General features: G+C 45.4%; 2 protein-coding genes across 25 annotated transcripts in view; one reads left to right on the top strand and one right to left on the bottom strand.

The window, feature by feature from the left end:
• The first annotated feature begins 3,029 nt into the window (after nt 1-3,029).
• On the top strand, nt 3,030-13,711 carry ENOPH1 (enolase-phosphatase 1). 2 transcript variants are annotated; one of them, XM_081877349.1, is made up of 6 exons: nt 3,030-3,226; nt 8,084-8,185; nt 8,777-8,979; nt 10,323-10,455; nt 12,040-12,186; nt 12,221-12,331. In XM_081877349.1, the coding sequence occupies exons 1-6, from the start codon at nt 3,143-3,145 to the stop codon at nt 12,314-12,316; spliced, it is 765 nt and encodes a 254-aa protein (XP_081733475.1). In that variant the 5' UTR covers nt 3,030-3,142; the 3' UTR covers nt 12,317-12,331. The 2 variants fall into 2 exon arrangements, with proteins under 2 accessions (XP_081733475.1, XP_081733474.1); XM_081877348.1 differs by lacking the exon at nt 12,221-12,331 and adding an exon at nt 13,095-13,711 and having other exon boundaries at nt 3,032-3,226; nt 12,040-12,163.
• Nucleotides 13,712-18,587: 4,876 nt separating this feature from the next.
• Nucleotides 18,588-24,033, bottom strand: part of TMEM150C (transmembrane protein 150C) — a 53,433-nt gene continuing 47,987 nt past the window's right edge. For all 23 annotated transcript variants that reach the window (XM_081877272.1, XM_081877255.1, XM_081877271.1 and 20 more), the window contains 2 exons: nt 23,209-23,386; nt 18,588-20,319 (listed from right to left, as the gene is read on the bottom strand). In XM_081877272.1, the coding sequence (XP_081733398.1) occupies nt 20,111-20,319; nt 23,209-23,386 (387 nt within the window). In that variant the 3' untranslated portion in view covers nt 18,588-20,110. The remainder of the gene's footprint in view (nt 20,320-23,208; nt 23,387-24,033) is intronic.

The following is a 24,033-nucleotide window of genomic DNA, read 5'->3' as shown; positions in this document are numbered from 1 at the left end:
ACCCAATCAAAGCATGACATAGACTAGGGGGTTTAAATTGAGCAGAGAGACGTGGTTCAGAACTGAGCTTCAGAAATAAATGCCATAAGTAGTATGCACAGACTGCATCTGTCTCCGCAATGAGGTATCTTTGTTTATATTTAATGAGATGTTTCCAGAACAGTAACAGTCTGAAATCTAATCTCACCTGGTTGTATGCAGTGTTAGTCCTACTCAGAGTAGACATTGAAATTAATGAATCTTAGGTCCATTACAGGTTCTCAAACACCTTGGTACTCAAACAACTTGGAACCCAAACATTGCAAACCTGGAAGTAAGTGTTCCAGTTTGCAAACTTCTTTCAGAAGCCGAACGTGCTCCATTTTGAGTGTTAGGCTTCCGTTCTGAGTGTTACACTGAAGTCTGTCTGTTTTTGGCAATGTATTTATTTTGCGTTTTTGTTTTTGCGGCTCTTTTTGTTGTTTTTGTGACTGTTCAGCTACTGATTGATTGATTGATTTGATTGTGTGACTGCAGTACATTGTTTATTGCTTTCATTTTATGGATCAATGGTCTTGTTAGATAATAAAATTCATGTTAAATTGCTGTTTTAGGGATTGTTTTTAAAAGTCTGGAATGGATTAATCCATTTTGCATTACTTTCTATGGGAAAGCGCACCTTGGTTTTGAAACGCTTTGGTTTTGAAACAGAATTCCAGAACAGATTAAGTTTGAGAACCAAGGTACCACTGTAATTGCAATGGATGTACTCTGAGTAGGACTAACACTGAATATAAGCCTCCTACCGCATGATACATGGATTCGCTGCTGCTCTTTTACCAAAATGAAAGGGGGCAGGGCAGAAACACCAATAGTAAATGCTGTACATAATGGGAATCTGTAAGAGCACCCACTCAGTGTTTTATGTATTCCACTTCACCAGAACCTAGAGAAGTCCCAATCCAGGTTTTACCAAAAAAGACAAGTTGCAAAGCACACAGCTGGGCCTTGAACTTTGTAGGTGTGACCTTCAAGGAAATAGTTCTGAGCATGCTCAGAACAGATGTATTGCCTCCTTAGTCTTACTGGAAAAGACCTGCAGGTATGGCTAAATTACCATCACGCAGGAAGGGGCAATAACTGCAAAATCAGGTCTAAGTGCCATTAACATACACATGTACTATCATTTTGTTTTTCTGCCTGGATACAGGTGGATGGGACCTCCCGGCTCTTGCACTGAGGTTGACTGAGTGGTAAAGAGGATAGGAGATTGACAGAACTATCTCCCTCCCTAAACTAACTTCAAATGTCAAAACAAAATAAAAAAATTCCTTCCAGTAGCACCTTAAAGACCAACTAAGTTAGTTCTTGGTATGAGCTTTCTTCAGAAGTGTGCATGCACACGAAAGCTCATACCAAGAACTAACTTAGTTGGTCTTTAAGGTGCTACTGGAAGGAATTTTTTTATTTTGTTTTGACTATGGCAGACCAACACGGCTACCTATCTGTAACTGTAACTTCAAATGTATTATGGAAAGATGCATGAGACAAAAAAAGAGCATGGGTTTGAGATTTTGGAGGAAACTCTTAAAAAGACCGGCTTGACATTTCACTGGGTAGGGCTAAGCCCTGCTTGTCCTGATGCACCAAGTCACCAATGACTTTAATCAGGAAATAGGAGAAATGAGTGGAAACAAAGCAAGAAACCAAAATACCAGAATTCAATAACCATTCATTTCTAAACAAAACAAATTCCTTCCAGTAGCACCTTAAAGACCAACTAAGTCAGTTCTTGGTATGAGCTTTCGTGTGCATGCACACTTCTTCAGATACCTGAAGAAGTGTGCATGCACACGAAAGCTCATACCAAGAACTGACTTAAGTTGGTCTTTAAGGTGCTACTGGAAGGAATTTGTTTTGTTTTGACTATGGCAGACCAACACGGCTACCTATCTGTAACATTCATTTCTAGTCCCGTTCCAAAGGCATTGTCAGTTAACGATGCACACTAATAGCTTGGGCTGCCCACAGCAGGACGGGACCCTAATTCTGAGCATACCTTTGAATCCACCATCAGTGCCCAAATTTTTCTTGGGCAAACGAAGCCTCTGCCTCGAAGCGGTAGGGCAACTGCGGGCGCGTGCCAGCTAATATTCCAACGGTACCAAGGGAATGCAGCCTACAATGTCCTCGCACGGCTTGTCCTGCCGATAAACCTGCAGGGAGATGCTGCTCCTACATTGCAGACAAGATGCATCCTCCCCAGGCACTCGCTCTACGCAGCGGGGAAAATGGCCGCTCCGCTTTTATTACACAACACGGTAGTTTGGGTGCACGCCTATTAAATCCGTAACTACTTTGGGTTACGGAAAGGGGGACGACCGCACGCGTGATGCAGCCCGAGGCCTGACTTAGTACCAATTGTTTATATCGACATGATGATGGTGACGCGCCGCGCATTCCATTACCCTCCCAATTTTTTTTTTGTTAATTTTGACAAAATTATAAACAATCAAAGATCATCATAACCTTATTAAAATTACACTGATTAACATTGTTAAGTGACTTCCTCGCTTCCCCTTGGCTGAATTTCTATGCAGATCCTTTTAACGGCTTTCCAAAAACGCGCCGCGCATTCCAGGCGCTCCCTCGGAAGGCGCACGGTTTGCACCTTAACCCCGCGCGCGTGCACGAGAGGAATCCCGCCCCCCCCCCACTAGCCACGGCAAGGGTCTTACTCCGCGGCGATGTGCGCGCTCTTCCCTGCGAGCAAGCCCCGCGGAGCAGAGGAGCGCGCGCGCGCGCCCTGGACGGTGCGCGCAGCAGAGCGCACGGCGAAGGCGCCCCGCCGCTTCCAGCCACCTCCTCCCGCCCGCTGCGCACCGCATTCCGGCCACTCCGCCTCCCCGTCCATTCGCAGCAGCCAATCCGGCTCCCGCGATCCGGATGCAGCGGCGACTCCGCTTCCAGCCACGTGGTGCGCCCGATCCCCTCCTCTCTCTCTCTCGCCACTTCCCCGCGGCTCCTCCCGACGTTTCCCCTCCGAAGCCGCTTTCCAGGGAGGGTCCCCGTGCGCGCTTGTGTGCTTGGATCGGCGTCTCCGCGCTGCCGTGCGCGCAGCCAGCAGCCTCACCCCCTCGGCTCGGGGGTCCCCGCGGTGGACATGGTGGGCTTCGCCGTCCCCGCCGAAGTCAGCGTGCTCCTCCTGGACATCGAAGGCACGACGACACCCATCGCGTTTGTCAAGGTGAAGATTTGGGGTGGGTGGAGGCAGAGGGAGCAGAAAGGCCCCGACGTCGGGTGCGCATCTGACACGGGGGGGTTTTTTTGGGGGGAAGGGGGTTTGGATCGGGCCGTCGGAAGCCGCAGCCTGCGCTCCCCCCAACTCCCTTGGGCGCAGGGGAGGCCGCTTTCCCCTTCCGAGTAAACAAACGCTGGTGCACATTAGCGATCTGTGCGCCTCCCCACATTCGCTTTTCTTGGCACGGGTATGGCAGTTTCCCTCTGTAATCACATAACGTTTAACATCTGCGTTTAGGGAAACCTGGAGGCATGGAGAAGGATACAAAGCAGCCTTTTAAGAAAGTTGACAGTAGCAGAATGCTGAGTTTTGTTCGGTTGATCTGTGAAAAGCTACCGATAGGGTCTATAGATTTGCTGGCTTGGGGGGCATCGCAAAAACTCATGGTAAAAACAGGCACTCCCCACCCCCTCTGCTGCAGTTGTGCTGTTTTATCTGTAAGACAGTTTTTGGTCTAGAATGATGGGGAGCTTATCCAGTGCTATTTCTGGAAAAGATTTCACTACTTTGTGACTTAATCTTGAGAGAATGTGGAATTAAATGTAAGTACTTTTACCACTGTGTACTTAAAAAAAATCCTTTTCATGTGCGTGTCTCATGGTTATAATAAATACCATTCTCAGCTCCATTCCCAGTGATCTGTTAGGGTAATAACCACCCACAATTTAGTCGAGAGGACATGTTTAAATTTTAAGCCAATATTTTTTTGCCGTAAAAAATAGATTTTTTACGTTTGGGGGGAGAAAATGTCAAATCTTCACCAAGGCCAACTATCCAGACTGGTCCTACGTGGGCCAGAAAAAAGCCTCAGGGCAGGGAATCTACCTTCTTGAATTTTGTACAACACTGCACATGCATATGGTGGCATACACATAAATAGTATTGTTGCATGTGCTTTTGTAGCGGGGACCTTATTTAATTGCATCGAGCACTACTGCCTGTCGTCAGATATGTAATATGCACACATGTACACAGACACATCCAGAGAGCTATTAAACAGAAGGGGCAAAAGGCCATGAAATATAAATACAGTATGTGAGCTTCCTGTGTTGCTTTGACTTTCTGGCCTCTGCAGTTTGCATCATTTTTCTTTACCCATGTTTATAAATTTGCCAGCAAAGGATAACGCTTAACGCACCTGCAGAGGGTTATAAATCCACAAAAGGTGATTCTACATCTGTTCAGTTTAAGATGACACAGGATTCTCTTTCAGGGCGGTGTTCACTATAATACTGCCATTAAATGTCATGGGGGAAATGTCAGTGGTAAAGTACCTGTTTTGCATGCATGCAGAAGGTCTCACTGTTTAGGGCTGGGAATTTCCTCTGCCTGAAACTCTGGACAGCCAACTACCCACCAGTGTGGACAGTACAGTGGTACCTTGGTTCTCAAACGCCTTGGTACTCAAACAACTTGGAACCCAAACACTGCAAACCCAGAAGTAAGTGTTCCGGTTTGCGAACTTTTTTCAGATGCCAAACGTGCTCTGTTCTGAGTGTTACACTTCCCGATTTGAGTGCCACGCTTCCGTTTTGAGTGGCACACTTTCGTTTTGAGCGTTACGCTGAAGTCTGTCTGTTCTTGCTATTTATTTTGCATTTTTGTTTTTGCGGCACTTTTTGTTTTGTTTTTGTGACTGTGTGGAACCCAGTTCAGCTTTGGAACGCTTTGGTTTTGGAATGGACTTCTGGAATGGATTAAATTTGAGAACCAAGGTACCACTGTACTGGACTATGTGGCCCAAGATGGACACAGTAAGGCCTGTGTTTCCTAAGTGAAGACATTTGGGACTGGGTTTCTATGTCATTAAAAATTTTAATAAATACCCAAAGGGACTGAAAGCCCCGTATACCCTTGCCTTTTCTTTTTTTTTAAGTAGAACAAACACTTCATAATCTTAAGAATTTAGGGCTGCTATTTCTTCTGCTCACACTCCTGCTATATAAACGTGAGCTGAGAGCTGTCACCTCAAATACTTAGGAAATTAGGTCACAGTTACACAGTAGGCTTCCTACTAACACTGTATTTTGCCTTAACACATACACACACAGAGAAAGAGAGAACTATTATTGTTCTTTCTGGCATTCAGAAGTGTGCCTGATGTTTTCTGGTCCCTCCTATTGACTTTGTTACCTGGAACGCCACCTCAAATGAATCCCCACCTTTGCTAATATAATGACTGCTATGTTTCCTGTTACTTCTGTCCTCTAGCGCTGGGTTTCTCAAATTTGGGTCTCCAGCTGTTGTTAGACTACAACTCCCATCATCCCTAGCTGGCAGAGCCAGTGGTCAGGAATTATGGGAGTTGTAGTCCAACAACAGCTGGAGACCCAGGTTTGGGAAACCCTGCGATAGCAAAACCTGGTCTGGGAGTACGCGAATGGGCGTTAAGAGGGGCTTGTTGAGGGGGAAAGAGGCCCATTGCCAAGGAAAGCTTATTAAAGGAGGAGTTTATCCTTTTGAACGAAACTGGCCTTTTTTATTCTCAAAGTAACCTTATAATTTTGAGGGACTAGGAGTTTCTTTTTTCTCTCCAAGTTGATTTTTGCAGCATGAGCAGCCAACCTTGAATTTGATTTCCTACCTGACTTGAAGGCTGCATCATTTGTCAATTAGCAGGTCCATTGCCCCTGGACATGAACTGCAAATGCCAGACTTTTTGTTCTCTGTTTAATTGGCTGCGCCCAGTCTAGCGGTTCCTTAAACTGGCACTTATCCTGATACTCAGTAATAGCAGCTATAACACCTCGTCTCCAGCTGTCCTATTGGAGCTTCCGTCCCAACACTCCCAAGAAATATCCCAAAATGCAGGCTTCTGCATTGACACATTATTTAAACATGCATACAAGCATCTCAGGAGCAACAGTACGTAACACAATACCCGGTTGATTCGGACCAGCATGTCTGCAATCCTGTGCAATGTTTCCCTGGAACAAACTCCATTGAACTGGTGGTTCTTGCTTCCGACTGCATAGGGTCAACTTGTGAAACATACTGAGTTTCACCCAAAAAAAAAGGTTCATCCAGCTGTAGCTTTAATTAGAAATGCAAAACAATCTTGCAAAGAAATGTTACCACTGCTTGTGTGAAGACGTACCCCCACCAAATAAAAGGAAAGACGTATCTAGCCTCTGCTTATCCTTTTTAATTCTCTGTGCTTATGCGTCGTAAGCAAACTTGAAAACCTCATTATTGCCAGAGGAAGGAGGGCTTGCCAGATAGCCAGGTGATCTAGCAGATGTTGCCATTATTCCTGTTCTGAAAAGTGTCTCAGATCAATAGTAGAAGGAGTGGAGGCGGCAGTGATGCTCCCCTGAGTCAGCTGAGTCACTGCTGGTTACAGAGAAGGAGAGGGTTGGGGGTTGATGTTAACATATGAGAGTGCTGGAGGTGAAATAGTTAAACAGGTTACCCAATCAGAACCCAGGGGGTGGAGTCAGAGGGACTATAAAACAAGCTCTGGGAGGGGCGAAGGGGAGAGTTTGTTGGGAGTTGGGTGGTTGGTTGGAGTGGGAGTGAATTGGGATAGAGTCTGTGGGTAGGTTGAGTTAGGGTAGGGAAATAAGCCGAGTCAGGAACAGTTAGGAGCTAGGAAGACGAGTAAATATCTGAGAGGTGGTTTAGTGAGTGAGAACAGGTAGCAGAAGTTATAGGTCTGGATAGGCACCCCATGATTGTAATTGACCAATACCATTTATGAAACCACACGCTTGTTAAACTGCAATAAATAAACAGAAGTTTATGTTCCAATTTAACCCTGACTGGACTCAGTCTTGTACCAGGTAGGGCCTGGCTGGTGGCAGCGAGAAATAAAGTGGTGGCACAGGGATCAATAGACGGTGAAACATCCGGGGACCCTGTGTGATCGCCACAGGGGTCAGCATGGTGCAAATGCACTGCCAGCACCAATCCAGCGCTCCTGCCATTGCATTTTCACCGTGCCTGTCTTCCCACCACTTTGCCCCTCTCCTCCCATGGAAGCAGCAGGGTCTCTGCTGTCAGGAGGTCAAGTGAGGGCTGTCCCAGCACCCCCATCTGCTACTACTCTTGGCTAATTCTCCATCAAAGGATGCATTTAACCAAAAGGCACACTTGAGCAGTTGCAGACTGAAGGCTTTGCACTTCTGTAATACCAGGAATTGGAACTAACAGGGCGAGGAAGAGCACGGGAAGCAAATGTGCTTTGTTGTTTTTAAATGTTAAGAGTATCGGTTGAATTGCAGCGGGGCATCGCCTTCTCATAACTTTATATAGTGGTACCTCGGTTTAAGAACAGCCCGGTTTAAGAACTATTCAGTATACGAACTCCGCGAAACCAGAAATAGTGTTCCGGTTAGCAAACTTTACCTCAGGCTACGAAGGGAAGCCGAACGGTGGAATGGTACAGGCGGTGGGAGGCCTCATTAGGGAAAGCGCGCCTCAGTTTAAGAATGGCTTTGGTTTAAGAACGGATTTCCGGAACGGATTAAGTTCGTAACCCAATGTACCACTGTATTGCAAGAATGACATTTAGTCCTAATCCCCATTTCCCCTTAGAATAGTGTTCTCCCACCCTTGGGGTCTCCAGCTGTCGTTGGACTACAACTCCCATCATCCATCACCACAGGAGCTGGAGTCCAGCCACAGATGGAGGGCACTACGTTGACTACCGCTGCTTTGCATGTCGATGCCCTATGTGAGCTAGCAACACATGAGTAAGGCTGAGGTCACCCTAAAAATGGAAAATTTTCCACAGGCAAGGGGTGGGAATACAGTGATGGAAACATTTCTGCCTCGTGTTCATTTTGCTTTTCGTCTTGCCAGGATACTCTGTTTTCCTACATCAAGGATAACATCCGAGAGTACCTTCGTGCACACTGGGAGGAAGAGGAGTGCCAAGAAGACGTCGGCCTTCTGAGAAAACAGGTAAAGTGTTTGCCATCCCTTCCTTTCCTCCTTCTAATAACAATGATTTTATTATTTTTATGCCGCCCATCTGACTGGGTTCCCCCAGCCACTCTGGGCGGCTCCCAACAAAATATTAGAAACGCGATAAAACATCAACCATTAAAACAAGACTGCCTTCAGATGTCTTCTGAAAGTTATGCCGTCCTTTATCTCCTTGACATCTGATGGGAAAGCGTTCCACAGGGCGGGCGCCACCACCGAGAAGGCCCTCTGCCTGGTTCCCTGTAGCTTCAGGTCTTGCAATGAGGAAACCGCCAGAAGGCCTTTGGAGGTGGACCTCAGTGTCTGGGCTGAGCGATGGGGGTGGAGATGCTCCTTCAGGTATACAGGTATTCTAGTCTTCTCTTGCTGCAGTCAGGACACCAGGTCTAGGACAAAGTCATGAGTACTGATGTTAATCGCAGCACATCGGTAGCAGGAAAGGACCTCTGGCTGATACTGCAGCAAGCAGGATGCTGGAGTAGATGGACCCTGAATGTGACCCAGCTGGGCTCTTTGAAGTAGGAGTCCCCATCACTGCTGATAACATTTTCTCACCGTTTCCCAAAGGCTGAAGAAGATGCTCACATGGATGGAGTGGTACCCATCCCGCTGGAGACCAGGGATGGAGAGGAGGAGGTGGAGCGCATCATCCAGGCCGTCATAGACAACGTCCACTGGCAGATGTCTTTAGACAGGAAGACAACCGCCTTAAAGCAGCTCCAAGGCCACATATGGAGGGCAGCATACGAAAATGGCCGCCTGAAGGGAGAGTGAGTAGCTAGCATTTATGACACGAGCGGCCAGTGTGCATTATTGCCCCATTGCTCCCCCCGCCCTCCAAACAAAGATAAACACACATTTAGAGGGGATCTGCACATGAAAGCAGAAAACATGGGGCTTTGACCCTAGCACTGGGCAGACTTCAGGCTTTCAGAATCAATTCCTGTTTGTTTGGGGTTGTTTTTTGCTGAAGCCAGGTGCAAAATGCAGACCCTTAGAATGAATAAATTCTGAGTTTAGGGGTATCAGAACTGAGTGGAATATCTTTTTTAAAAAATTCATTTTTATTAAATTTTCCGCTTTAACAATCCAATCAAATCACATTAAATATTCAAAATTATATGTATATGTATCAAATAATCCAAATATTCTGCCAGATTATAAATTTTTAATAGGACTTCCCATGCTTCAAGTTTGGAGGGTTCTGATCATCTCATACTGCTTTTCATAGTCATTTCCGATGGTTCCTCTTAATTCTTGTTGTTAACCTTCCTTCTTTCACAGCCTCTGAGTTATTCCCACAAGCGAGTTAAAACAAGCAATGATGTGTTTATGAGAGGAATATCTTGAGTATCAAGACTGAATGGACACACATCCATTCCTGCTCCTTCCCCCACCCCTGATTTCTTCGTTTCAGCAGCATACTTTAGCATGGGATTCTTCTTCTTGTTGTTATCATCCAGTGTTGGGATGAGTGTCTGTATACATCTCTTCATAATTTAGAGACACACATAGAATCATAGAACCATAGAACTGTCGAGTTGGAAAGGACCCTGAGGATTATCTGGTCCAACCCAGGAATCTCAGCTAAACCATTCCTGACAGGTGGCCCTCCAACCTCTGCTTAAAAACCTGCATGGAAGGTGTTAGGTTGTGGGCGAACATAGCAGACGACACAGCGATTTCTCCAGAGCAGCTCTTTACTTGCAAGCTGAACAGAACTGAACAGCAGACAGCTCACCCGGCCTGCTTTTATAGGCAGCCGGCTGTCAACATTGTAGCAACAACAACCCAGAGTTTCCCGCCTAAAATAACTGACATGGACCTGAGTGAAAACTATCTACAGACCTGAGTGAAAACTATCTACAGTATCCCCCTGCTGGCCCAGGGTGAAACTTCACTACATAACAGAAGGAGAGTCCACCACCTCCCGAGGGAGACCGTTTATTATCGGAACGTTTTTCTTCCTCTAATTCTAAGGTGCATCAGGTCTTCTTGCGCATTTGTGGAATGTGTCTGTCCAGCAAATTCTGCACACAAATAAGGCAAGCACTTCTGTTGTCTCTTCAATATATTTTGCCGCTCATGCATTGCCATTCCCTGTCCATTACAGGTTCTTTGATGATGTGGTTCCAGCAGTCAAGAAATGGAGAGAAGCAGGGATGAAAGTGTACATCTATTCCTCTGGGAGTGTTGAGGCGCAAAAGCTCTTTTTTGGGAACTCTACGGAAGGCGATATTTGCGAGGTAGGCACAACGCTGAAAGGTTTGTCACCTTTCTTTGTCTTTCCAGCTTCTTCCACCCTAAAACAGTCTCACTTCCAGCTTCTCTCAGGCGCAGAGTGTCTGTTTGCATTAACAAGATGGAGGATAAGGCCTTCAAGTAACCTTGATGGTTTTATATTCTGCCTCCGCTGTTGGAGACAGCTTGCCTTGCCAGGGGTTGAACTAAAGGGTCCCTTCCAATGCTGTGATTCTGTGTCCTTGAGACAATAAAATGGGCAAAAGCAGAGAAGACATGCAGTGAAGGAATTAAGCGGCAGACTGGAATGTTCCACTTCGCACTGCAGATCAAGGAATTTCCATCTCCTCCTTCGTCCATGCTCCTTTATTTAGTAACAAAAATGAAATTTACTTGCAAGCGGAATACAAGCACAGTGGGGAGCAGGCTGAACTAGAACGCTTCGCTCTGCTGTGCATTTTAATTTTATTGCATTGAGAGCTTTGGAAACGTCTGCATGTCCTGCAATTTTACCAAAGAACACAAGGTTGATGTGCATTAAAAATCAGGGTGTTTGTAGAATTTGTACTGTTAAAACGGAAATGGGTCGAACCATCGCAAGAGGTGTTGAAATTTTGGGAGGCTGGATAGTTACAATGGAATGGTCTTGGTGGGGTGCACATTTTTACTCTTACTTATTTATGATTATTACTTTGTCAAAATAAAAATAATAAAAAGGAATGTGTAAAATGTAAATAAATGTATTTTTTTAAAAAAATCAGCAGCGTGCAGAAATCAAAATGCAAAATACTATTTTTTTTTAAATCCTGAAATCTCAATCAGAGCTTTTTTTTTTTTAAGGGCACATATTCTCTCGCAGTGTGGGACGCAGGTGGCGCTGTGGGTTAAACCACAGAGCCTAGGACTTGCTGATCAGAAGGTCAGCAGTTCGAATCCCCGCGACGGGTTGAACTCCCGTCGCTGGGTCCCTGTTCCTGCCAACCTAGCAGTTCGAAAGCACCTCAAAGTGCAAGTAGATAAATAGGTACTGCTCCGGCGGGAAGGTAAACGCCGTTTCTGTGCGCTGCTCTGGTTCGCCAGAAGCGGCTTAGTCATTCTGGCTACATAAAGTGAGATGAGCACCGCAACCCCAGAGTCGGTCACGGCTGGACCTAATGGTCAGGGGTCCCTAATGTACCTAATGGTACAGGCTGTTTTTACCCCCACATTCTGCTCCACGTGTAAATGGGGCCTAGAGGGGTCTTCGCAATCTAACCAGGACTCTAACTTCTGTTAAATTTTGCAAACTGGGGGAAGAAACTGGTTTTTCTGCAATCTAGCAGTGTATAATTTTTATGAAATAAGTAGAAGACACATTAGAAACTATTCTATATAATCACAACATCAATGAATGCAACTGTCAGTCTGTACGACGTAAAACAGTATGAATAAGCTGGCCTAATTTAACATCTTAAACCAAGCAACATTGCATTGAAGAACACACCGAGCCAACAAGCGAGAAAAACGATATTAACACAAAAATGAAAGATGAGCATGAGAAACGTTAAGCCTCTCTTTTAAAAACAAAATGTCCTTCCTAAATCTTCCAGCTCTTTGATGGCCACTTTGACACCAAAATAGGCCCGAAAGTGGACAGCGAGAGTTACCAGAGGATTGCCGCCAGCATTGGGTGTTCCACAAGCAACATACTGTTCTTGACGGATGTCACTCGGGGTAAGAGAGCAAGTTTGGTTGTTGTGATCTTTATCTTCTCGTAAGCCTGCCCAGAAGCTGTTCACTGTGAACTGCATCCATTTCAAGCACGATTTTACTGATTTTAACAGTCATGACTACCCCCAGAAAACCTTGGGAACTGTAGTTTATTAAGGGGAGTTGCAAGGAAAGTCCTTGTTCCTCTTATGGAGCTGAGCTTGTCACAGCTATAGTTCTCAGAGTGGTTTATCCATTATTCTTTCTTCCCAGGGGACTCTGGGAATTGTAACCTGGCAATCGCTTGTTGTTTGCCACCCTGGTCTCCTTTAGGAGGAAGGGTGAGATATAAATGTGATAAATAATCATAATAACATACTGCTTATTGCCACTTAGGCTCCTTATAATAATCCTGCAACAACCAGTCAATGTTGACAATGCTAGTTTAGATGGCTCAATGGTCTGACTTACTATAAGGCAACTTCCAATGCCCTTTGTACTTTAATTTAAAATATTTTCACCCAAATGACCCAGATTTTTGCCAGATGTGGCCAAGTTCTCCAGCTTGTCTTCACTGACCATGTGATTATTATTTTTTGAAAGCACGTTGACATGTGTTTAATTTGTGCCATTTATTCAGCAGCTTTCTCTGGTTTGCATACTTTATTTATTATGGTGCAAGGAGAGTAGAACGCGCCCCCTGATGTGATACTGTTTAAAACTTGAGGTGGAGCAATTTCATGTTTTAACAATTCCTCATATTTAAGTTAGTTTAAAAAAAACCAACCACAACACAACCTCTTGCTCATAGTGCAGTTTCACCAGCGCAAAGACTTTTAGCTAAGGGAAAGATGTTTGCTGGCCAAAGCTTCCAGCATATGAGCAGTAATAAGATGGGTATGTGTATCTGGATTCACCCTCTTCTGGTGGATTATTCTTGCTTTTTTCCCCTCAGAGGCAGATGCCGCAGAAGAGGTCGACATGCATGTGGCAATAGTAGTCCGGCCGGGCAACGCGGGCCTGACAGACGACGAGAAATCTTATTATAGACTCATAACCTCTTTCAACGAACTCTTCTTGCCGTCCTCCACTTAAAGAAGCAAATTTCTGCGTTTCTGTTAAGGAAAGAAAGGATGATACGGGAGCGACACCTGACCAAAATCCTCCTTGTACTATAATACGGTAGTTTATTGCTGGTGACATGAATTTTGGAATTGAGAGCATTGGGATCCTTGGCCTTCCAGCGACAGGAATTTGAACCCGGTGTGGTTGAGACATCTGCTGGTGTTGCAGGCACACTTTGGACCCAGCGGCTGCAAAGCCCTGGTTGTCAGCACATCCTAGCTTTGGAATTGCACGTGGAAGTCGCGCAAACCACCAGGAGGATGTTGTCCATGGAAGGCCTTCTCGAGACGAAGGGGGCTGCCTAAGTTTACTTGCAGCCGCCGTTCATCTCCAGAGGCTCCTGTGTAGGAGATCCTTGCCGTGGGTTGTGCCCAGCATGTTTACCTCAGACACACATTCCCTTAGCTTCATTCTCTCCTGCAAATAATAAACAAGTCTTTTAAGGTTTTTTATGTTCTGCTGTTTTGGGTTTACAAGCAGGGGTGGGGAACATCAGGATCAGGGCCAAATGCAGGCCTCTATCCTGGCCATGGGATTCTCCTCAGGCCACACCCCTTCCTTGGGCCACACCCCTTCCTCTGGCCACGCCCCTGCCTGGTTCTGCTCCTCTGGTGCGTTTATCTAGCTGGAACGTGCCCCAATCTTGCTTGTCTTAGTGAAGGATGGAGAGATTCGGGGAGCAGAGACACAAAAGCGTCGAGTTTTGCATGCTGGAATGTAGCCTGCTATGCAAAGGTCGCATTGTCTGCTCTGCTGAAGAGTTAACTAATCCGCTGAGGAAATAAGGTACTGAGATGATGCAAAGCGAACTGACTTGCAGACCAAAAGCTGTAAACACTTTTGAAGGCCTTCCCAGGCAAAGCTTTCTGTGCCAAGGTGGTGCATATTTTGCCCACCCCCGTCCCAGCCTGTTTTGGGAAATCTGTACAACGTTAGCATAGCTAATGTATAGATTGGCAGGGGAGGGAAGGATTGTATTTTCCCTTTACTGTGATGCTGGGCAAATACAATCTCTCCCCTTCAGCTACTGATAGGTTGAGCGTTTCGTGCATTGCAGCTGCAGTCAATTGGACAGTACCTGTGACTTCGATGCCACAAATCACACCAGTCATTTCTCCCTTGTACCATTTTGTAACTGTTGAATTCCCAAAATGTCATCTTTCCCCCCCCCAACGTTTCACCCCACTGACCCCTTTCAAAGTCTGCATGTTTTTTTGAGTCTCCAAGACAGGAGTGTGTATCACCTCAAATTCAGTGCACAGCTGTTTCCAGCCTACAAGGCTGCTCCTTCCTCTTTCCGTTCTGCCTGGAAGAGATACAACTTCATCCACACCGGACAGGGCGAACGCTGAGAGAAAGCAGTGTCATTTGCCACACAAGCAACCACTTCCTTGCTTGTAAGTAAATACTATCGTAAGGCACTGTAACCAGGGCATTGTCTTCAAGGCATATTTTGCAGCGGTCTTGGCCAGTAATGAGCAGCTCTGTGTCTGGCCAGGACCTGGATGGTAGATGGCCTGGAACACTTATGTCTTAATATAGACAGAATGCAGAATGTAACAGACCACATCCTCATTGTAAACACTGTGTGGTTGTGGCTCCTCATTGCCACCCAAAACCATCAGAAGTGCAGTTTGTTAAGGGTGCTGGGAGTTTTCAGGAGACCCCATGTCACCTCACAGAGAAACAATTCCCAGAGTTTCCTGGAAATGGGGATTGATAAACAATTCTGGGAACTGTAGCACCGTATGATTGTTAAAGGGGTATGATACTGCTTTAATAGTATCGTGCAGATGTGGCCATAAGTATAGCAAGTTACATTCACATTATGTTGTAGGACCGGGGGGGGGGGCAGGCTTTGTTGTAAGGAAAAGTCCTGCCCTATGCAGAAGCCCAGAACAAGCCTTTGGCCTCTTCTGCGGCCTCTTCAGGTATTTGAAAAGGGCTGTTAGAAACAGTGCCCATGAATATGTGATCCACCCTGCTGCATAAGGATCGCAGTTCTCGCCACAACCTTTGCACAACCAATGAAATCCACGTGCAACCTTTTGAGCAATAAAGCTTCTTCCTTGAGTAGCAATGGGAAGCGTCCCTTTTGCTGCAGATCTATTCAATGTCCGTGTGATTGTTGCCTTGTAATGCATGTGTTGTCTTTAAACAAATCTGTGGCTGAAATGGAAGACCGGCAGCCATGGCCCCTCTGTCTGAACTGGCTTCACTTCCGCCCACGCACTTGTGGTAAATAAAGGTTTGTCTTTAGTGTTTGTCAAGCGCCTGTATAATGTTGGTAGCTGCTTACCTGTTGCAAATTTGACCTCTGGTAATCTTTCAAAGCACACAAATGAAGGGGGACACTCTCTAAATGAGGGATTAGGGAACCTGGTGCTGTCCAGGTATTGTTTGACTTCAGCTCTCATCAGCTAAAAGGAGCATAGCCACTAATCAGGGATGATGGGAGTTGTAGTCAGGTTCTTAAGGTAAAGGTAAATGTACCCCTGGCCGTTAGGTCCAGTCGCGGACGACTCTGGGGTTGCGGCACTCATCTCGCTTTATTGGCCGAGGGAGCTGGCGTTCGTTCGCAGACAGCTTCCAGGTCATGTGGCCAGCATGACTAAGCCGCTTCTGGCGAACCAGAGCAGCACATGGAAACGCTGTTTACCTTCCCGCCGGAGCGGTACCTATTTATCTACTTGCACTTTGACGTGCTTTCGAACTGCTAGGTGGGCAGGAGCAGGGACAGAGCAATGGGAGCTCACCCTGTCGCAGGGATTTGACTCGCCAACCTTCTGATCAGCAAGCCCAAGAGGCTCAGTGGTTTAGACCACAGCACCACCCGCATCCCACACAGTCTTAATTTGCCTCAAATAGGCAAGATGATGAACAGAACCTGAAAGGCTATTCATTTGTTTGGAAATATTTTATTTTAAATACACCAATCAAAGTCCAGCGCATGCCAGTATAGTTTATGAAAGATGTGATCTTAGAAATATCAAAGTGAAATCAACATGAAATGCATATTGCGGAATGAAAAATCTACAGGAAAGTGGCTGTTATATGCAAGATGAATCTTAATTGCAACTAAACTCTCCCTACCTAAACTCCACCAGCCTCTTCATTTAAAGTTCACTACATAATTCTAGTTGTCCTAATTCCGTGGCCTTTCACTTCAAGAAAAGACTATTCCAGGAAACTGGCTCCTGTGGTTTTTGATGCATGTTGCTAGAGATAAGTATGGTGTCCAGGATATAAAAACCACAAAAATCCAAACATAAAATTAGTCTGCGTAAAAATTAAAGAAAAATGTTTGACTTTGCTATTTTATTTTTAATCTCACCTTGGAGCAGAATGATCTATAAAAGAAATTATTCAAAGCTGTCTGTATAGGCTGAAGCTCTGGAAAAACTTAGTTCCATGCAAAAGGAACAGTTCTGATAAAGGAAAAGTAAGATCTCCCCAAAACAAGTCACAAATATTAATCAGAGCTGTACAAAAATTATGTGGAAAGCTTGGCACAGAAAAACCCAAACCAGCATGAAACTCTTGCAACCAGCAAAGTTTCATTCTCTGTGTGTGTTCCAGAGAAGTTACAGAATAAAAAGTCGTTGGAAGAAGCTGCTTGTGTGAAATAGAAATAAAGATAAGATGGAGGTCAGAGAAGAAATGGTCAAAACAAAATAAAAAAATTCCTTCCAGTAGCACCTTAAAGACCAACTGAGTTAGTTCTAGGTATGAGCTTTCGTGTGCATGCACACTTCTTCAGATACCTGTATTAAACTCTCATAATGTCTCTCTCTTGCCTAGATGTACAACAGGGGTAGGAAACCTCAGGTCCAAAGGCCAAATGTGGCCCTCAAGACCTTTCAGTTTGGCCCCCCAGAACTCTCTCTAGGTCGCCCTCCTCTTTTGCTATCGCCACCCCACTTTTCCTGGGCTAACCATGGCCTCTCAGTTCAGCCTCTCGTCCTCCTCAAGCGTGTTTGGATGAAGGCTAGAGAGGGGCTTGTGACCCCGTGTCAATAGGATTTCTTTCCACTGAAGTACGTTTAGGATGATAGCTTTAGAAAGTAGATACTTGTGCACTATGTCCCTCTCCTTCAAAGTCTCTTTGCCCAATAGAATCACTTCTTCACACGGTGCATTGTTAAGACTATGGAACTCGCTACCACAAGACATAATGGTGACCATAAACTTGGATTATTTATTTATTATTATTTATACCCCACCCTCCCTGACCAGAGCCAGGCTCAGGGTGGATAACAACAATAAAATCACAGTAAAAACATAATAGGGGGGGAAGGGGGGGGATTTAAATAGCCAATAAATCAAGACCATAAGGGAAGGGAAACATAAAGGTCAGACTGAGTCCAAACCAAAGGCCAGGTGGAACAGCTCTGTCTTGCAGGCCCTGCTGGAAAATGTCAAGTCCCGCAGGGCCCTAGCCTCTTGTGACAGAGCGTTCCACCAAGTTGGGGCCAATACTGAAAAGGCCCTGGCCCTAGTTGAAACCAATCTAACCTCCTTGAGGCTCAGGACCTCCAAAGTGTTGTTATTTGTGGACCTTAAGGTCCTCTGCGGGGCATACCAGGAGAGGCGGTCCTGTAGGTACATGGGTCCAAGGTCCAATCACATCAATTTATTATAATCCCCCTATGGTTTTGCCTTTGGCCTTGCCCGCCATATGGCATATGGTCCCTAGGTGGTACCTCAGAAAGAAACACAGTCTTTGGTCTGAAAAAGTTCCTCACCTGAAGTAAAAAAAAAATAGCATCTCCATGCATGCAGCTACAGAACGTGCTTTCCTGCTCCATCCAACACTCAGTCTTGAGTGTACGTACATGTGTAATAAATACTCAACGCTCTCCATAAAAGAAATTTATTTAGTGGTCATGTTTTAGTGTACAGGAATTAAGTCATTGCTCAGCTGTACTGAAATGTGCCATAAGAAATTCTTTTAAGAAATGTACAATATATCACCAAAAAAAGCTTGAATTTCAGCTCGAGTGGTTGCATATCAGGAAAAACAAAAATAAAAAACCTTTCACAAACGGATTTTCCCTTCCGATAAAATTTCAAAATATAAAACGATACAACGTAAAACATTTTCTTTTTTAAAAAAACAACACATAATATTTACAGTAAAACACATTTGAACAGAAGCCTAATTTAGCTATGTGTATTTGTGTGCATCTCAGTTGCTGTATGCTGTGTATAAAACTCATTTGTGTTGGTTTCACCTCTTACAGCCCCTCCCCCAAACCTACCTTTCTACCTATTGAGACGTTTGTGTACTTTACATAGTGGATTATTATTATTTTTTTTAAAAAAAGCAAAATAGTCCATGTCCAACAGCAGACTTTGGCCCAATGCAATCATAGGATACTCTCCCATGTTTTGACCATGCATTCATTTCCAATCATTTAACTTGGAAGCCCTGAACCAAACCCCATGCCAATCTGCAGCAAGAGAAAAGAACTAAGGAATGTTGACTGCATTTATTTAAAAATGTAGATGGTCCATGGGTGAACTTCATTCATCCTCCTCCTAGCCAGCAAATTGTCACCTGCAGTATTTCAGCATGGTTCTGGAAACCACAAAAGCCCTAACTGTTTAGGGGAAATGTGGCAACCTTAACCCCTGAGTTTCAGGAGAGGAATGAGAGGTTCCCCTCTCCCCTTTGCCCTGACGCTTTAGTTAGTAGACTAGGCTGCTTCGAGGTTTGCCAGCTTTCCCCCTTCCAGCAAGGCCCTTCCGCTTTTAAAAGACTTGTGCCACGCAATAAGGCGAGAGGTAATGCAATAGCAGGCTGCTGCTTGGGGGTAACCTGTTAAATCTGAAGCTGGAGACCTAAGTAGCTGTGGCTCTTGTCTTCTTCCACGCATGCACACAGCTGATCCATGCCTAATCCTCTGTGTGGCATCTTCAGAGACCTGCTTGCTGCAATTGGCTGGGTGGGGGTGGGGGGAAGCTGGAAGCAAGGAATGGAGGTAGACAGACACTGGAACAGGTACCTCCAACCTTCGGCCCTCCAGATGTTTTGGACTACAATTCCCACCATCCCTGACCGCTGGTCCTGTTACCTAGGGATCATGGGAGTCGTAGGCCAAAAGATCTGGAGGGCCGCAGGTTGGGGATGCCTGCACTAGAAGCTGCAGCTTCCATGTTTCCCTACCAAGCAACAAATCCAGAAATGAAGGAACTCCCTAGATCGCAGGGACTGGCACAGACTGGGAGCAAATTCCCTGGCGCACTAGGGATGAGAGTGAGGGGAGGCAGCTACCTTTTCTGGGAGCCCTTCCTGCGGTTCAAAATTTGCATTTTAGGGGGGGGGAGTACAGGAAGCTGATGCACAGCCAGGCCCATAGCAGCAAAGGTGCCAATCTTGTTCTGAACTGTATTGCAGCCGCACCAAGGAATTTAGAAAACAATTGCCTCCCACCTTTCCTAGGTCCCCTTAGGGTGGGACTAGACCTCCTAAAGCTGCCTCCACATCCCTTTGCTGCCTCTTCCTTGCAAAACCCACAACATGACACAGAATAGGCTGTGACTGGGTCTTCACCCGCTTCTGCCTGCCAACGATGAGAGGTGCCTGGGGAGATGCTGGTATTACGTTGCATTGCAAAATACGTCATGAGGAAGTGGGGGAAAGAGGCACAAAGGGCGGTGGCAGTTCTGTGTCTCTTAAAATGCCTAGTTCTGTGTTTTTTTGGGATTGGGGGAGAATACTTTTTGGCAACTTGTAGGCGTGGAAAATGAACAAGTATTAAAAAAAGAAAAGGGGGAGGAATAGGATCAAGGGTTCAACCATGTGTCTAACGCCACGACAAAAGAATGAGCGAGTGGCCTGGGTTACACCTGATCTGTTTGGTACTCGGACGCTTCAGAGAGGCTTTCGGAAAAGCTGAGGAAGTTCTCCTGGTACTCGGAGCAGATGATCTCGAAGCGGTAGTGTCTGAACTCCACAGCAAAGGAGCCGAAGTAACACAGGAAGCACATCACCATTCCCCACTGTATCCGCGCAGCATGCATGTGGAACTTCTGGGACATCAAGATGAAATCTGGAGAGGCGTCAAGGAAAAATGCGCAGGAGGCGCTCAAGCGCAGGAAGAAGAGAAGAAGAAGAGTTTGGATTTGATATCCCGCTTTATCACTTACCCGAAGGAGTCTCAAAGCGGCTAACATTCTCCTTTCCCTTCCTCCCCAACAACAAACACTCTGTGAGGTGAGTGGGGCTGAGAGACTTCAAAGAAGTGTGACTGGCCCAAGGTCACCCAGCAGCTGCATGTGGAGGAGCGGAGACACGAACCCGGTTCCCCAGATTACAAGTCCACCGCTCTTAACCACTACACCACACTGGCTCTCAAGAGAACGTGGATGAGGCTGTCTTACATGCAGGGCTGTGTCAACACTGTGCTAAAGAATAAAACATTCGGCACGCAGGCAACCCAAATTCTGCACCAAAAAAGTAGAATTCTGTGAGTCGTTTAACTTAAACTTGGAACGCCCTCCCACCAGATGTCAAAGAGAACAACAACTACCAAACTTTTAGAAGACATCTGAAGGCAGCCCTGTTTAGGGAGGCTTTTAATGTTTCATGTATTGCTGTATTTTAATATTTGCTTGGAAGCTGCCCAGAGTGGCTGGGGAAGCCCGGCTAGATGGGTGGAGTATAAATAAATTATTCTTATTCTTATTCTTATTCTTATTCTTATTCTTATTCTTATGTCTCTTATTTTGCATCATTTATTCTTCACAAGGTGCAATAGGAGGGTTGGCCCTTTTCATAACCCATTTGGGCTTTGGTATTCATAGGGAATTCACAGCTGAAAGAAGCCAAGTAGGGGAGGGGGCCAAGTTTTTCTCCCCTTCCTGTGCATCCCATTTGGTATTAAAACAGATTCCCCCCCCCCCTTTGCAGACACAGTGGTGCCTCCCAAGACGAAATTAATTCGTTCTGCAAGTCTCTTCGTCTTGCGGTTTTTTCGTCTTGCGAAGCACTCCTATTAGCGGCTTAGCGGATTAGCGCTATTAGCGGCTTAGCGGCTTAGAAAAAGGGGGGGGGAGGGAAAAAATCGCAAGAACTCGCAAGACGCTTTCGTCTTGCGAAGCAAACCCATAGGGAAATTCGTCTTGCGAAGCACCTCAAAAGATGGAAAACCCTTTCGTCTTGCGAGGCATTCGTCTTGCGGGGGCACCACTGCATCCACTTTATTACACAGGCATACTGATCCATCAAGAGTTCATCATACTTTCACAAGGCTTATGTAAGGACATTTCAGATGACGTGGGTTTGGTTTTTTTACCAGACTCAACTTGCTGCTGTTGTTTTATTAGAACCTTACCTCTGTCTTCTGAGAACTGCATTAACTGGAGGAAAAGCATGCAAAAGGGATAATAAGGCTGGCAAGTTTCCAATGCTGTGTGTATGCAAAACAAGGAGATAAGAGATGAGAAAGGAAAGCTAATTTTGCATGTGACAGTGAGGGCACGTTCATAAAAAACTGTACCCATTTAATACAGATCTCTGGTTTTGCACCTTCAAAATTCTGTTCAATATCTCTGTGCCATGCACCAAAAGAATCTACACAATTTTCATTCAGAATGATTCCTGCTAATAACTGTGCTGGAAATGGTAGCCTTGTGCGCACAAAAAAAAAATCTATACACAAATCTCACTCGAGACTTCCCACAGCCCCATGCCTTTATCAGGTCTTGTAAAGAAAGCAGGTTAGTGGAGCCTTTGTCCACAAGACCCAAATCAGCGTACAGAGTTCAGGGGCAGGGCCACATAGTCACAATCATGCTCTCCCCCACCCCCTTTACTGAGAGCACAAACTCTTTTACCCAAACTTGGCAAACCACAATAGCTGTCCAGTGGGATGAATTTGGCTCAATGCATCATAAGTTCTGTAGGCTGGTATAGTGTGTTTTTTTTAATATATATATATAAAAATAAGAGAATTGCATTTAGAAAAAAGAGAGAGAGAAAGAACGAAAGTAAAAAGTGAGTGAGAATGTAACAGAGGGAAAAAATACTGATATTTTACCATACATTCACATACAGATGTGTATATTCTTATTAGCCTAATGCACATATAATTGTCAGTACCCCAGTATATTCTGTGTAAACCCATTCCAAATACCATTGAATTTATCCAAAGAAAATTAAGTCTATAAGCTGTCAGTTCATATGTTGCTAATGTCACCACTGATTAAGGGGAATTGTATCTCTGTTCTTTCAAGCCATTAGTATCAGGCTTCTGTAGGCTTGGTATAGTTGAAGAAATTGCGGCCTTCCCTTAAGCATCTGTAAGAGAGGGATGCTGGGCTCAATAAGCCTTTGATCTGATCCAGCAGCCGCCTTCTTACAGTCTTAGGTTATGTTCTTAAAACAGAGCAGTTACTAAAGGGTCACAGAGTATTCATATTGTGCATCTTCCCTTGGTCAAAACACATTTTTCATCAGGTGACTAATTTGAGACTTGCTCAGTACAAACCTATACATACTCAGAAATAAACTGAACTTACTCCCAGTTAAGGGTGTATATGATTTCACTTTAGGAGCAGAATTATATGCATTTCTGCCCAGAAGTAAACCCCATTGTATTTTGTAGGGCTTGCTTTCAGGTACGTCGGTACAGGATCACAACTTAAGGCACAGGACTGCATTGAAAATCCAAGCTTACATGCTTGGCACACAAAAACCGCCTGCATCAAAATTTAAATTTTAGCAGAATTTATAGTTTCAGAAATGCATAATTTGAATGAGTTCTGGGGATTAGTGTTAAGACTTGATTTCACAGTGCATGTGCTGATACTCATAAATGCAATGGCAAACTACAGCCTCATGCAAACAGTTCATCGCTTGGAAACTCAAATTTATCAGATCGTGAACTTTCCGCCTTTGAGATGAGAAGTTGGTGAAAATGTGCAGAATTAAAGGATACAAAGGACGACGCAGAGGGTTATCGCTGCTGACAAGACGACTCGTGGGATCCCAGCTTTCCTTCCTTCATTCTTCAAGTTTATTTTGAGCGTTAGGGCAGACTGAATCCAGCAGGCCAGGGTGCCGAAACCAAAGGTCAGGGATGTGCCCACATTATGGATTTCTTCATCGTTCGAAAGCTGCAAAGACAACAGAACCGGTGGCCTTCCTTGATGTGATTGATAGAAAAGGCTCTTGCCCTCAAACCTCCAGATGATTCTGCTTTACCTGGTTCTGCTAAGGAACCAGAGCGAACCTGGTCATACTGCCACTGCTGACCTCAGCATGCGTGAGAGAATACCTTGATGTGTGGATGACTTTACTTTCTCCTCAATTCTTCAAGGCTGATGGCTCAGAGGCACGCCTAAGGTGGGCAGGTGCAAAAGGAGCTCCTGCACATTTAATATTTGTGCAGAAGAGGGGCTTTCAGCAGGTGTATCTTATCATGCAGGTGACGTGGGTGGCGCTGTGGGTTAAACCACAGAGCCTAGGACTTGCCAATCAGAAGGTCGGCAGTTCGAATCCCGTAACAGGGTGAGCTCCCATTGCTCGGTCCCAGCTCCTCCCAACCTAGCAGTTCGAAAGCACGTCAAAGTGCAAGTAGATAAATAGGTACCACTCCGGCGGGAAGGTAAACGGCGTTTCCGTGCGCTGCTCTGGTTCGCCAGAAGCGGCTTAGTCATGCTGGCCACATGACCCGGAAGCTGTACGCCGGCTCCCTTGGCCAATAAAGCGAGATGAGCACCACAACCCCAGAGTCGGTCATGACTGAACCTAATGGTCAGGG

This window comes from Podarcis erhardii (assembly GCF_964252035.2).
Source record: "Podarcis erhardii genome assembly, chromosome: 9".
In the NCBI taxonomy this organism is placed as follows: domain Eukaryota; kingdom Metazoa; phylum Chordata; class Lepidosauria; order Squamata; family Lacertidae; genus Podarcis; species Podarcis erhardii.
Note: the sequence above shows the minus strand (reverse complement) of the source record. Positions and strands in the feature narration are given on the sequence as shown.